General features: G+C 38.1%; 1 protein-coding gene across 1 annotated transcript in view; it reads right to left on the bottom strand.

Moving 5' to 3' along the window:
- Positions 1 to 15,586, bottom strand: part of WDR49 (WD repeat domain 49) — a gene marked incomplete at both ends in the record, with an annotated part of 168,523 nt that overhangs the window by 68,920 nt on the left and 84,017 nt on the right. The window contains one exon of the mRNA XM_080696579.1: positions 2,685 to 2,849. Within this exon, the coding sequence (XP_080552705.1) occupies positions 2,685 to 2,849 (165 nt within the window). The remainder of the gene's footprint in view (positions 1 to 2,684; positions 2,850 to 15,586) is intronic.

Raw genomic sequence — 15,586 nt, 5'->3', positions numbered from 1 at the left:
ATATTCATACTTTTACACATATTTAATAACCTCAGCTTTCTTCTTCTCCTGTCCTTCCATTCTAGCTTGGCTGAGATTTCCCCTCCATTATCTGGAGTCCCTCTGGTATCCCCAGTACTCCCTAATTTGGGCATATTAGAGAAAACATATGTCCCTTCTCTTTCTGTGCTTGGCTGGTCTCACTTAACATAATGTTCTCCAGATCTTTCCATCTTCTTGCAAATGACATGATTTTGTTCTTCTTTATAGCTGAATAGAATTCCATCGTGTGTATTTCCCATAATTTTGCAATCCATTCATCTATTGATGGAGACCTAGGTTGGTTCCATATTTTGGCTATTACAAATTGTGCTGCTATGAACATGGGTATGCATATGCTACTGTAGTTCTCTGATTTCAACCCCTTTGGACAAATACCCAGGAGTGTTATAGCCAGATCATATGGTGGATCTATTCACAGTTTTCTAAGGAATCTCCACACTGATCTCCATAGTGGCTGAACTAGTTTGCACTCCCACCAACAGTGTAAAAGAGTTCCTCTTTATCCATATCCTCACCATCATTTGTTGTTATTTGATTTCTTTATGATTGCCAGTCTGACTGGAGTTACATGGAATCTCAGTGTAGTTTTGATTTGCATCTCATTGGTGGCTAATGATGTAGAACATCTTTTCATGTATCTATTGGCCATTTGTATCTCTTCTTTTGTAAAGTGTCTATTCATTTCAGTTGCCTATTTCTTGATTGGGTTATTTGTTTTGCTAGTGTAGTGTATTTTAAGCTCTTTGTATATTCTGGATATTAGCCCTTTATCAGAGTGGTGGCTGGTAAAGATCTTCTCCCATTCTGTAGGCTTTCTCTTTAGGTTCTTGGTGGTTTCCTTTGATGAGAAGAAACTTTTTAGTGTGATGCCATCCCACTTGTTAATTTTTGCTTTAATTTCCTGCACTTCGGAGGTCTTGTTGAGAAAGTTACTACCTGAGCCTAAATGTTCAGTTGCTTTTCTTTATGCCAACAATGAATCCACAATGAAATAAATAAAGAGAACTATTGCATTAACTATAAGCTCAAAACCAATAAAATAGCTAGGAATAAACCTAACCAAATATGTAAAAGACCTCTACAAAGAAAACTATAAAACATTAAAGAAAGAAATTGAAGAAGGCCTTGGAAGATGGAAACATCTCCCTTGCTCATGGATAGGCAGAATAAATATCATCAAAATGGCCATTCTGCCAAAAGTGAACTATAGATTCAATGCAATTCCCATTAAAATACCAATGACACTCTTCATAGACCTAGAAAAATCAATTATGAATTTTATATGGAGACAGAAAAAAACCAAAATAGCCAAAGCAATTCTCAGCAATAAGAACCATGAAGGAGGCATCACAATCCCGGACTTCAAATTATACTATAGAGCAATAGTAGTAAAAACAGCATTGTATTAGCACAACAACAGGCGTACTGACCAGTGGAACAGAATAAAAGATACAGAAACAAACCCACACACCTATAGTTAACTAATATTTGATAAAGATAACTAATATTTGATAGTTAACTAATATTTGATAAACTAATATTTGATATTTGTTGAAAAAAAATATTTCAACAAATGGTGCTGGGAGAACTGGCTATCCATTTGTAGAAAGATGGAACTAAATCCTTACCTCTCACTGTGCACAGGAATCAACTCGAGATGGATCAAAGACTTAGAAATTAGACCAGAGACTTGAAGTTATTAGAGGAGGGCATAGGAATTAGCAATTTTGTATACATTCATATCATTATTTCTATTATTTCATTCTTTATGACTTCATCCCCTCCTTTTTTCCCTGATATTCCTCAGTCATTCCCCTAAAGTCTCTGCTCATCTATCTGATTGCCTTTATTTCTGAGTATCTGTCCATCTTCCACCTGTGAGAACATCTACTCTGTCCTTAGGAATGGGTATACTCACTTAGTATAATATTTTGAGTTCCACTCATTTTCCTGCAAATGGTTGAGTAAAATTCCATTGTGTGTATATCCTGCACAAAAATTTGATATTGCAAAGTAAAATAGCACCTTCCTCCAAGAATAAACAAATAGTTATAAAATAAAAAAAACTGGAAATAATAAAATAGTGTCCACTTAAGTGGAAACTAAGATTATGAGTATCCTGTCTATTTTCCTTTTCTATGGTCTCACTTTCATTTAATGAAAATGAAAATGATTAAACATTTTCAAATATGTATTTTCCAAACAATTTGCATCCAGAGCATTTTTTAAATTTTACCTAAAATTTTACCCTACTTTCTCATTTTAGAGAAATTTATTAGAAATGTAGAAAAAACAACTCAGACGCATTAGCTGAAGCACATGAAAATTGTAGAGGCCTCTCATTCCCCTAAGTAATCTCCTATCCAGTATACTGAAAAAGTCTTTCTGAAATAAGGAATCCAAGTTGTGTCTTTGTTCTAAATAATTTATTCAGAAAAAAAATCATTATTCATTTTTCCACAGAGGCTTATTTTTCAAGCAGCTTTGTTCTTAGCTGGTTTAGGTTATTTAGCTCCATCTTCTCTCACACCTCTTTTTGCAGGACCAAAAAGGCAAAAAGAAGTGAATCTATAGCTGTGTCTCCTCACACAGTATTTTAGCCTCCCCATCTCTGGATAGAAAAAGCATCATTGTGTTCGCACCTTTACAGTCCCATCTGTGCTGCCAGTCAAAAGCCGCGTCTCATTTGCATCGAGGGCCATGGTGCTGATTTCCGCATTGCCATGGCAACCGGTAAACTGTTTGATTTTCTGCCCAGTGTCTATCATCCAGAAGGAAACAGTAGACCCCACATCAGAGCTGATTACCTAAGAGAAAATAACACAATCGTGGAATTAAATACAGTCCCAGGCCAACCAATTCTATTCCAATAAAAATATCAAGTCTATGCACTTCTACTGCTGAGATCCCTCGAAGGTTGGAGACATTTTTGTAATGTGTTTTCTTTTTGCTAAGATGATAAGATTTGAATTTCTAGGTCACTGCTGAGGTAATGGAGTCATGATCCTCTTTATCAGAGAAGATAGGAATCCGCTTCCCTTACCCACCACTCAGCTTGGTGTCAGAGAGGCCATCCTGAAATCAAATCCTTCTGCAGATAAACTTATAAATTGCTAACATTTAGATAAGAAAGCTGATTGTACTAGTCATGGTTTTCTGACACTATTTACCATATTAAAAAACATTTTGTTATATACCAGCTTCTATTAAACACTCAGAAAAAGAAGTACTACAGGCCATTATGTGGGGGGGGGTAATTTCAACAAATTATTAGAATATTGCTTTTTATACCATTAGTTCCTTGCTTTCTCTTTTCTCAAGGTACTGTATATGCTTTTACAGTTAAACACACATTGGCATGTCACAAAAACAAAGAGCAAAGTTAAATATAAGTTTGCATGTATACTTCAAAAGGAAAGCAACAAAGCGAATGGTAGAAAACATAGGATTATATACAGCAGTCTGAGAAGAGGAAATTTTATAGTGGAAAGTAGATTGCAAACATCTACTCTAGATGTTTAGGCAGCTTTTTAGAGATTTATAGGTTAAAACCACCTAGGTAATATGGCTTTGAAATCCCAAATAATGAAAAATAAAACCAAGACAATAACAAATACCAAGATCTGTAGAAAGAAAATTATCTGAAGCACTACCTAGACTTTGAGAAAATATTTCTTTTTCTGCTTGAGTATTAAAAGTAAATGTGCTAAGAATATGCTAAGGTCTTCGGGGGCTTGGGGAAACTTGAGGTTTTGTTGTTGTTGGTGGTGGTGGTTTCGTACTGGAAATTGACCTCAGGAGCATTCTGACTTTGAGCTATACCCTCAGCCCTAATGTGTGTGTGTGTGTGTGTGTGTGTGTGTGTGTGTGTGTGTGTGTCTGTGTGTGTGTCTGTGTATGAGAGAGAGGGAGAGAGAGAGAGAAAGGAGAGAAAGAGAGGCAGACAGGAGCAGACATAAACTGGGATAGAACCCAGGGACATTCTACCTCTAAGCCGCACCCAGCCCTAATATATATATTAGGACTCACTAAGTTACCATATGCTAGCCTCAAACCTGTGATCTTCCTATAACTACCTCCAAAGTACTAGGGTTACAAGCATGTATCACCACTCCAAGTCAAAAACATGTTAAGGTTGAATGCTGCATTTTCATGATCAAATGAATGAGGTTTATCAAATGTATATTCAGAAGGTCTGGGTAGTCCTCCACACAGCCATCCCACAGTACTTACTGAGTATTCAGGTTGTGCCAGCCCCAGGATGCAATGGGGCCTCACTGACAACCTCCTGCCTTCTAAGGCTGTCTAGACGTATGCATTAAACGTACCCAAGGAACTTAAAAAGCACAACTGCATACCAGAAGGTGACTCTGATTTAACTGGCTCAAGCAAGAGTATTATTAAGAGCTACACAGCTTATTTAAATATGCAGGCAGAGCTAAGAGCTAATGGCCTAGATAGAGAAACAAACAACAACAAAAAAAAAACATAAATGCTAAACAGTGCTACAAGTCCAAAGGTCTCACCTCCGGTGCTATGGGAGCAGGAAGAAGAAAATCCTTAAGAAGCTCTGCAGGGGAGGCTGTCAGGTTAGGACATAGAGGGGAGAGGGGAACTCGGGATTCACACAGGTAAAACGAATCTAGAACTGAAGATGTGAGTGTGTATTTATTAAGTGCCAGAACTTTAATTATCTCATTTGATCTTTACAAAACCTCTGTGAAATAATGTTTCGACCATCATTTTACCAATGGTGAAATTGAGATTCTAATCAGGCTCTCGTGTTTTCCAGCTTCAGTAACTAGGTTTGACACCCTGGGTGACAGCCGTGTCATAAGGTCTACTTTTATTCCAGCTTAACATCCCAGGTAATTATGAGATTGCTTAAAAGAGAAAAGGACTTAGAAAATATTCCAAGCGTGAGAAATAATAATAAAAAAGTTCAATGAAGCTCAAGCACTCAGTGTTTGAAGATAAAGGTATGAGGTGGGGGACCAGAAGAAGAAGCAAGCTGGAGATAGAATTTTAGAAATCGCTAGTAAGCAGTTCCAGAAAATTCTGAGTAATGTATGAAGTCAGTTTTAGTGGAAGAGGATCTATGTTTTTCCTTGATTATCAGTGGTGTCTATAATTAAAAAAACAATACTATCATTCTTAATGAGGAGCAGAGTGGTACAGAGCTTTGTGTTGATTGGTTTGTGAAGATACTTCTAAGAGTAAAGCAGAGAACAAATTAAAGTTTTAGCAATACTTTTTTTTTCAGCTCTGTAATAGGTTCATTCTCACCTAATATAGTAATTCCAGAGGTAGGAAGGAAAGGAAAGATTGAAAATTGGGACTACTGTTCAGCAGTGTTTATGTCTTAGCAAAGAACTTGATCATGCACTTATGCTCTCAGCCCTTTTTTTTCCCCCTAAAATTACAACTCCGACGAGACAAATTAAGATATCAAAAACTATATTTATGCTACAATTTTCTTTCAGAAAAATCAAGATTACCTACATGCTTAATTATCATTGTTAAACTATGGTGATATTTCTAGGATGAATGACCTGGATCTTTGAAACAATGTGACTTAGCACCTATATTATCACTGCATGTAACTGACTCTGCTTCTGTTTGATTTTTGTTTGGGGAATACATGTGATAGTTGGGAGCACTGGGGTGCTCTAGTCTGATTCCTAACTTTGACTTTCAGCTGACTTACCAATTCGTTGTTCACTTTATTTTTTATTATTTGTGGTGCTTGGGATTGAACTCAGGGGCATTCTACCTCTGAGCTATACCTCCAGCCCAATTTTTTTTTTATTTATTTTGAAGCAGGGTCTCATTAAGTTGTGGAGGGCCTCACTTAGTAGCTGAGGCTGTCTGTGAACCTGTGATCCTCCTGCCTCAGCCTCTCAAATACTGGGATTCTAAGCATGTACCACCACATCCGGCTCACTGTTCATTTTAAACATTAAGACCAAGCATATTACTCAACCTCTCTAAGCCACAATATCCACATATGCAAGCCAGCTATAATCATTATAACCAGCTCAAACATTATTATAAAGTTTAAATAAGTTAATGTTTGTAACTCACCATAATAGCCACACATAATTCATAAAAGTTAGCTAGTGTTATTATTCTAAGTTTTATTTGTCAGGCTTCTTATATAGGCTTATATCACTTTGCATAGTCAAGTCAATTTAAGGAAAATAATATCTTGCTTTCATCTAACCATGATAGTGAATGTAGACAATTATAATTTTTGAAATAAGATTTATATTGAAATTTCAAGTTATATCATACTTGTGAATTTGTCACACAACTGCTTAAGAATCTGGATTATATCCATTAAAAATAAATCCATGAAAAGAAAATTTCTTACATATAAGTGAAATTTATAATTAGTGGTCTTCTAAGAAAAGTTTAAATGTTTTCTCCAAAAGCCTTTATTGAACGGTTATATGCTAGATATTTCAGTACTAAAAGATGGGAATTCCCTAAAAAAATTAAAAGAGTAAAATAAAAAGCAAAAGGCCATGCTCAAAGACAAAAGACTTGCTTACTTGTCCAATGGCTGGGCTTGCCCACATCTGTTCACTAAGCACAACACTTTTATCTAATGTAGACGTCTGACCAGGGATTAGTAGTGTTTACTTTTTACTGCTTTCCCTCTGCCCTGCCCACCTGGCTGAGCCTCACATACTATTCATCAGTTTTCTTTCTCTGTTCACTTAACAATTTCTCACAAAATTCGAATCAATGGTGACAACAACATACAGCCAGTCGGATTTCATTTTATGGCAATCTGCCTTCCGGTGCTGCCTGCAGAAAAGCAGCGTGTAGAAACTGTCACAAACATACCGCCAGCATTAACCCGAATCAATTCCTGCTACCAGGTGAGTGTTGGAATACCCGAATTACTATGCAGCAAAAACATTTCCAAGTTTAGTGAGAGTGGAGTGCACTTTATGTCGCTTGGCGGATGAGGGAACTGATTTGACTATAGGATGGTGGAGACTTTATTTTCAGAATGCTGTTCTTAACAGTAATAAAGCCCAGAAATAAATACTGGCAAAAACCCACTTATATGTCACATGCTGGTGATACCAAATCCCTTTAAGTGTGCTGTTCATTCTTGGCTGTCTCTTATCAGACTAAACCTCAGCCGATGAGGAAGGAGCCCTGGCAATCTACAGAGCAGATATATCACTGTCTTAAAAACTACCCTCCAGGGACTTCCGGGAAGATGGCGACCGAGAAAAGCGGGGCTTAAGAGCCCCGCTAACAACCAATCTCCATTACCACAAAACCAGCGCCCTTCATAGCCAGAAAACACCATCACCAGAAAAACAAAAAAACCCACCAGGCTCCAGAGAGAAAGCGGACTGAGAACAGAGCTCAGGGTCACAGAGGAGACACACGCGCCCGAGGACGCGGCAGCAGCGCCATACTGCCGGAGGCAGCGGCGAACTCAACGGACGGCTACAGCAAGCCGAGGTGAGCCGCTGTGGAACAGCCAGGCGGGATCTTTCGGCGCAGAAAGCATTTAAAGCTCCCAGTGACCGAGCTCAGCACACGCTGCAGGGATTCAGAGTGGAAATCAAAACCAGAGAAGAAAAAATACGCCAGCCTCACGGCCGAGGGTGTGGCAGAGGCGCCATATTGCCACCGGTGGCGGCAGCAGCAGCAGTGAATTCACCGAGTCCAGTACAGCTACATCTGCGTACTCAAGAACAGTGAGTCAAATTGCGGGCCCCAGAGGAAAAATCCCAGTACTGTACCCCTGGTACTTGACCCAGTGGGGGAGGGGCGGTGGCAGAGATATCACACCATAGGAGAACGTGCAACCTGGCAACCCCCATAGTTTAAAGCAGCCTCTATCAACTCCCTGGGTCGGAGACTCTGTGATACAACCCAGTAAAGGAGTAGTGGGGTCTGAGATAATACAGACTCGAGATCCAGAGCACCTTAAGTGAAGCCATAGTGACCCCAAGGGAAGAACCCAGAGAAGGCACAAACATCCGAAATCATGGGAAAGAGGAATAAAACTGGAGTAATGAATGCGCACAACCCCACAACATCAGAACCCGATAAAACAGAAAATCAGAGATTTCTAGAAGATCAAATCAGGAAAATAACTGTAGAAATAATAGAGGTGCTTCGAAAAGAACTCAGAGAGAGCCAAAAAGAGATAAAGGATGCAATTAATGAAGTAAAGGCCTCAATTCAAAGCACAAACAACCGATTAGACCACATGGAGAACAGAATCTCGCTCTTAGAAGATGAGCAATCCAAAAATAAAGGCATAGTTTCTAATCTAGAAAAAAATATCCAACAGCAGGAATCTGACATTGAAGAAATATGGGCCCATCTTAAGAGAGCTAACCTAAGAATAATTGGAATAGAGGAGGGAAAAGAAAGTGAAACCAAAGGGATCAACAATCTCTTCAAGGAAGTAATAGCAGAAAATTTTCCAAATATAGAGCAAGAGGTTGATACACAGATCCAGGAAACTTATAGAACTCCCTTTAGACAGGATCAGAGAAGAGGATCCCCACGCCACATAATTGTCAAAATGACCAATGTGGAAGCCAAGCAGAGAATCTTAAAGGCAACAAAAACAAAGGGCCAAGTGACATTCAGAGGCAAACCAATTAGAATCACTCCAGACTTCCCTAACCAAGTCATGAGAGCCAGAAGGGCTTGGAGTAACATATTCCAAACTCTGAAAGAAAACAACTTCCAGCCAAAAATTTCCTATCCAGCAAAACTTTCTATCAAATTAGATGGAGAAATAAGAAGCTTCCATGACAAACAGAAACTGAAGGAATTTATGTCTTCAAAACCAGCGCTAGAGAAAATACTCAAAGAGATTAACTACAAAGAAGAAATAGGTAACACACACCAGAACCAGAGAAACAAGATTTTCCATCCAAAAGACAACTAAGATTGGTTATCTGTGGAGATTCATTATTTATGTTAGTCTTTTACCTATCTCTAAATTGTATTGTTTGCCTTTATTGTTGTTAATGTTTAGGATTTCTAGTTGGAATATTAATATACCTTCAGATATAGCATTTGGAAATATTTTATCCAATTCTATTAGTAACTTTTAACTCTGTTTACACTGTCTTTGGATATACAATTTTTTTTATTTTTTAGGGAGTTTGTATATTCTTCTGTTGCCTGTGCCATTGAAATCATAACCAAGAAATCACTGCCAATTTCAATGTTGTGAGGTTTTATGACCCAGATTTTCTTCTAAAAGTTTATAGTCTTAAGATTTATATTTAGGTCTTTTATCTATTTTGAGTTAATACTTGTATGTGGGATTAGGTAAGGGTCCAATTTTATTCTTTTCCATGTAATTATTATTTTTCAACAATATTTAGTTAAAATATTATTATTTCTACCACCAAATGTTCGTGGAAACCTTGTCAAAAATAACTTGACAATATAGGGAAGAATTTAGCTCTAGGCTTGTATTTAACTCCAATGGTTTATATATCTGCCTTTAGAACAGTATTACACTGTTTCAATTATTTTAGCTTTATATGGTTTGAAATCAGAGAATATATATCTGCTAGCTTTGTTTTTTTTCAATATCGTTTTGGGTATCTAGAATTCATATTCCATATTAGGATAGATTTTTTTCTGAAAAATAAATATATGAATATATGATAGTTTCACCTAAAAAAACAGTAAAAAATATGCTCTGGTAAGAAAGAAAGCAAAAAGAAATATTGAAATGTTATCTTTAAGTCATCAAAAGCTTGGTATCAGACAAATGAAACTGTTATGTGAGATTATCATTTTTAATATTGGATAAATTGCTATAATACTAGATGTCAACCACTAAGCCAAGCATGGGAAGGAGGGATGGGGAGGGAATGGGGTGGGGATCGCGTGGGGGCTGACTGGGCAATGTGTGCATGTATGTTTACAAAAGTTTGTATCCCACTATGATGTATGAATACAGTGCACCAATAAAATAAAATTTAAAAAAAAACTACCCTCCAGTGCACGTGGGCCTCCGGAGAGCCCACAGTTGCTCCTGAGCAGAGACCATCCCATGACAGGAGCTACAAGAGCATGCCCAGCCTCATGCACCTGAGCCAACAGCTGTTTAGGAACAGAGGGTGCCGTCTGTCTCTCATCTGAAGCTATCAGAGCTAATCAGACAATTTCAAGAGCTGCGAGGTTGTATCTGTGTCACCTGACTCTCTTCTTGTAATTCCAACAGCAGCAGGCCTGTTCATTGTTTCTTAAATGCATCCCAAATCCTAGGTCAAAGCAAGAGCAGGGATCAAAAACTACAGCAGCAGATGCCACTGGCTACCAGGGCTTAGAAGCATTTGATTAAATTTCTGTTTATAATTTTATTCTTTTAGTCTGTAATATTTATAGTCCCATAATGTAAAGCAACTTACTTTCTTTATCTTCATTTTGTATCAAATATCTTACATCTCAGGAAGTAGGAAGATGAGGAGAATGTAAATATATCAGAATAGTGTCACACAGCGTTCAAATATTTGCAGGCAGCCATTCTCCACTTAAAAGTGCCGGTACAAGATTTTACCTCTTCCCAGGTTAACTGGTCATTTGCTCTTTCATGTTCATTCCTTGGGCTTACTGAACGCTTGTTATGCTGAAGGCTCAGGATCTAAGCACTGGGGATTGAGGAATGAAATATTCTGCCCTTACACTTTTCAAAAAGAGAGGAAAAATGAGATCAGATTTTAAAAGAAGAAGAAAAAATAGCATACACATAAAAAAGGCATTTGTGGTGATAAGAGTTATAGAGAAAAATATAGCTGGGAAGACAGCGGAGAGCATTGTGGGTGGGTACAAAATTATGGTTCTGTGAAAGCCTCCCTAAGGAATTGCTTTAGGAAAGACATGGCTAAGATGAACGCATGAGTCATGAAGAGACACCAGGGTAAAAGAGTTCCCGGCAAAGGAAACAACAGTGCAAAGACCCTGTGGGAAGGGTGTCCTTGGCATGTCCAAGGAGCATTAAGGAGGCCCACAAGGCTCAGACAGTGTGGGACAAGGGAGGAGCCATTGGCCATGATGGCTGTAAGGGACCAGGCTACCATTTGTGTAAAAGCCTTTAGAGTAGTATGTATTCTTAAATATTAAGATTAGTGCCGGACACAGTAGCACATGCCTATAATCCCCATACTTGGGAGGCTGACAGGAGAATCCATAGTTTGGAACCAACCTCACCAACTTAGCAAGACCCTATTTCAAAATTTAAAAAAAACACCGGGAGTGCTGGTGCATGCTTGTAATCCCAGTACTCGGGAGGCTGAGATAGGAGGATCGCAAGATCAAAGCCAGTCTCAGCAGTTTAGTGAGGCTCTCAACAACTTAATGAGACCCTATTTCCAAATAAAATATGAAATAGGTCTGGAAGTGTAGCGTGGAGGTAGGGAAACCCCTGGGTTCCATCCCCAGGATCACAAAAATAAAAAATAAAAAACAACAAAAAGGCTAGGGGGATAGCGCAGAAGTAGAATACGCTTGTTTCAATCCTCAGTACTCCCCCAAATTATGAATAATCATATATCTATTCAAAAGGATATATAAGAAAGAATATGTTCACTAGTCGAAGAACAAAATAGTCCTTAAAAGGAACTTGCAAGACCCATAAAACGGCTGTTTCCAGGGGAAGAAACTGAGTAGGTAGAGACAGGCTGATAAGAGGACATTTCTACCACATACCCTCTTGTCTGTTTGAAGTTTATAACATGTAAATGTCTTACTCCTTTCAAACTAAGCACATTAAATAAACAAAAAGTGTGTGTTTGTGTGTGTGTGTTCATGCATATGTACATGTATTTTGACCTTACAAGGTCAAAACTTGAGGGTGTCTCTTATGTTTCCATCTGATGATGAGAGCACACAGCCTCAGGATTGATCGTATCCAATTATAGCTTAAGCTGGCCAATAGCAAACACTGTATCAAAAGAAGGGAAATCACTCAGAGCCCAGCAACAAGGCAGGAAAGGAGAAATGTTTCATTAGTGCTCATCCAATTCTGTTCAAAAGAGAAATGCATTGATTTTTTTCCCTAAATACAAGTACTAAAAATGTATGCTGTCTTAGAAGGTGGAGATAATTTTTTCTCAAGCCTATTCTCATTCCTTTCCTAGATTCTACAATTACCAAAAGAATTAGCAACTCAATTATTTGTATTCTCAAATATCTCAATTCCTCTCCCCCCAAAAATGGTGTACAAAAAAGAACAAAGGCTATGTTACCTTATTTCTGCTTTTTTCTTTCTTTTTTTTTTTTAATGTGGTACTGGGGGATGAACCTGATGGTATAGGGTTCTACCAGTCCTTTTTCTAGTTTTTGTTTAGAAATATGGTTTTCTTAGGTTGCTGAGAGTCTCATTAAGTTGCTGAGGTTGGTCTCAAACCCACAATCCTCCTGTCTCGGTCTCTCAAGTATTGAGATAGCAGGCGTGCAACGCCACACCTGGCTCTTGCAGCCCTTTGCTTCTTTTGTTTTTTATTGGTGCGTTGCAGTCATATATCTTAATGGGGGACAAGGTGGTAGAGGCGTACATGGACACATCACTCATTTAGCCCTTCCCCAATTCCCTCCCCAGTCCCCACTCCCTTCCCTCCTTCTCATGTTTGGCTTGGTGATTGACTTTGACATGTTTGTGAATGTGCATCATGTATGTTAGGAAATTTTTCTCTTCCCCCCTCCCCTCACCCTCAGTTAGGCCTTTTTATTTGCTCATCTATGGTTTCTCCTCCTTCATCTGAAGTTCCTTCTATGACTCTTTTTCTCCCTAGCTTTGGCATATTAGGAAGAGCATCCTACGTTTTGTGAGTGACTAATCTCATTTAGCGTAATGTTCTTTAGTTCCATTAATTTCCCTGTAAATAATGTAATCCCCCCCCATTTCTAATGAACAATTTGGTATTAGGTTTCCTGTAATAATGTGAGAATCAATCCTCAAAAAACAGTACCACTCTGGATAAAGTAAAGAGGTTTCAGTCTTTCAAATATGCAAGGCCAACATCCCAAATTTGATTTCTGCTGGGAGAAACCAGATGGCCATGTCTGACAAATCTCTTTAACCATGTATGTGATTAATATGTTTATTCTTAGAGGCTGAATAAAATAGTAAAATTCTGGAAGTCGATTTGTGTATCACACTATCTAATATGCATATTCTTTAACATAGAAATCCATTTCTAAGAATTACCCTAAAGAAACAAAATCACGAGTATTAATATATTTATATGAAAATATTTCATAAAAGCAAAATATCCATCAAAGGAAATGGGTCAGTCAATTATAATAAAATGAGATACTGTACTGCCTTTTTTTTTTTTTTTTTTTTTTTTTTTTTTTTTTTTTTTTTTGGTGGTACTGGGGTTCCTGGAAGCCCTTGTACCTCCGGGCTACACTCCCAGACCTATTTTTACATTTTTATTTGGAAACAGGGTCTCCTAAGCCAGCGCGCGGGGCTGGCTTCGAACCTGCGCGATCCTCCTGTTTCTGCCTCCCAAGCGCGGGGATTACAAGCGTGCGCCACCACGCCCGGCATGTACTGCCTTTTTAAAATGATAAAGTAGATATATGTTTAGATGCAAGGAAATATATTTCAATATATTACTGAATAAAAAAGCAGGTTACAAAACCATATTTATGTTAAGTAGTCTATGCATAAAAATATTTTAGAACTTGATAAAATTTCAGTGATATATAGTTTCTTTTTAAATTTCACTACATCGTTTTAATTTCTTACAATAAACATATAGTGTTCATATGTAATGTTTTACCAAAAATTACTTATTCCAAGAGAAGTAGTAAATGTAATTTCTGTCCCCATTTGATACCAAAATATCTAGCTTGACTATAAATGTGTCCATTATGCAAAACATTATGTTTTATACAAAAATCTGCATCATTAGGATGAAAGCTATAGTCATAATACAGAAATTTTGTATTTGACTTTATATAATTTTTAATACATTTTTTAAGTTTTCCAGTATTCACATGTTTTTTTTTAAAGCCTCACTTAAGAAATCATGTAAAGATGGTTCGTTAAAATTGCCTCCAGAATTACTTTAATTACTTTTTTTAAAAAGTGCATTCCAGGGACTTCCTCCTCTAGTCCTAACTTATCCTGCTGCTAGCTATGAGGACAATCTTTGCTGGATACAATAAGCATATGGCTCTTTTTAAACAGCTTTGTGTGGCTGAGTGCCACTTTCTTAGATTAGGAGGTGAGGGACCCAAAGCAAGAAGATAAAAAGAAATCACAGAAATGTGCCAGCTACTTTTTAAAGGGGATTATCTAGGATCCCCACTGAAGTCCAAATACAATGAAATAATAATGAAACGTGGGCAAAGTGTTGAACTGAAAACAGAAGAGAAGGTTTTCATTAAACTCAAAGGGAAAGCTTCCAATGATGACTTCAAACCAGACAGCCAAAAAGTGGGAGCCAGTGGACCAAAATCACACCGATGCCAGAGGAGCACAGAATGAGAAGTGATGATAACTGGCCAACACCATCCATTGAGTGTCTGTCCTGGGCTAAGAATGGTGCAAGTTGTGGGAAAGTATGGAGGTGGGAGACAAGATCTTTTCCTTAAAACACACATACATGAGGAGAGAAAAATAAAAGCAACTAGAAATATGATCAATGCTCAGAGAAGGAGGAGGCAATATTAGCTGGACTTTTCCCAGAGCTGAGGATAAACTTGCAAACAATGTTCACAAGAAGCACGTGCAGCAGCCAAGGGAAAGACAGGAGAGAAAAGGAGGAGAAACAACTGACTCACCTCGTGGGACATTCCCTAGAGAAGCAGGGAGAGTGCCGAATGGCAACTCAGCACCCTCCTTTAATTCTTTCCAACCATTCTTATCACATACACATGGTTCAAATAAAGATTAAAGAGCCTCAAAGGGGTGAGATGGCACATGCCTGTAATCCAGGTACTGGGGAGGCTGGGACAGGAAGATTGTAGGCTTGAGACTATTTCCAGCATTCAGCCAGAACCTCAACAACTTACAGTCTGTTCAAAATATTTTTTAAAAAAAGGTCTTGGGGTGTAGCTCAGAAGCTGAGTAACCCTGGTTTTAATCCTCAGTACCAAAGAAAAAATAAATTAAAGAATCTCAGTGGCATTCACTTCAAGTGTTATGATGGAGTTGGAAGAGGCCTTTCTAGGGCCAGCGCACTGCAGGCAGGGGTATGGCTTCCAAGTGGCCAGCGGCCAGTTTAGCAAGATACCCCTGGAAAGATAAAGTTTACTGCCAATATTATCCCTACATCCTCAGACAGAAACATATTTTTAAAAGCCAGTAAACCAAATCTCAGACAAATTAAGGAGTCTGCCCAACATCTCAAGCCCCATCTTTTTGGCCCAGCAGATCTCAAAATTTCTGGTCTTAAAATTACTTTGCATTTTTTAAAATTATCGAAGAAACTGGGTGCATTGGCACATGCTTGAAATCCTAATACTTGGAAAACTGAGATAGGAGAATCATAGGCTCAAGGCCAGCCTCAGCAACTTATCA

The sequence above is a fragment of the Muscardinus avellanarius genome (assembly GCF_963383645.1).
Source record: "Muscardinus avellanarius genome assembly, chromosome: 5".
NCBI classification, from domain to species: Eukaryota; Metazoa; Chordata; class Mammalia; order Rodentia; family Gliridae; genus Muscardinus; species Muscardinus avellanarius.
The sequence above is the reverse complement of the archived record's forward strand: the minus strand, read 5'-3'. Positions and strand labels throughout refer to the sequence as shown.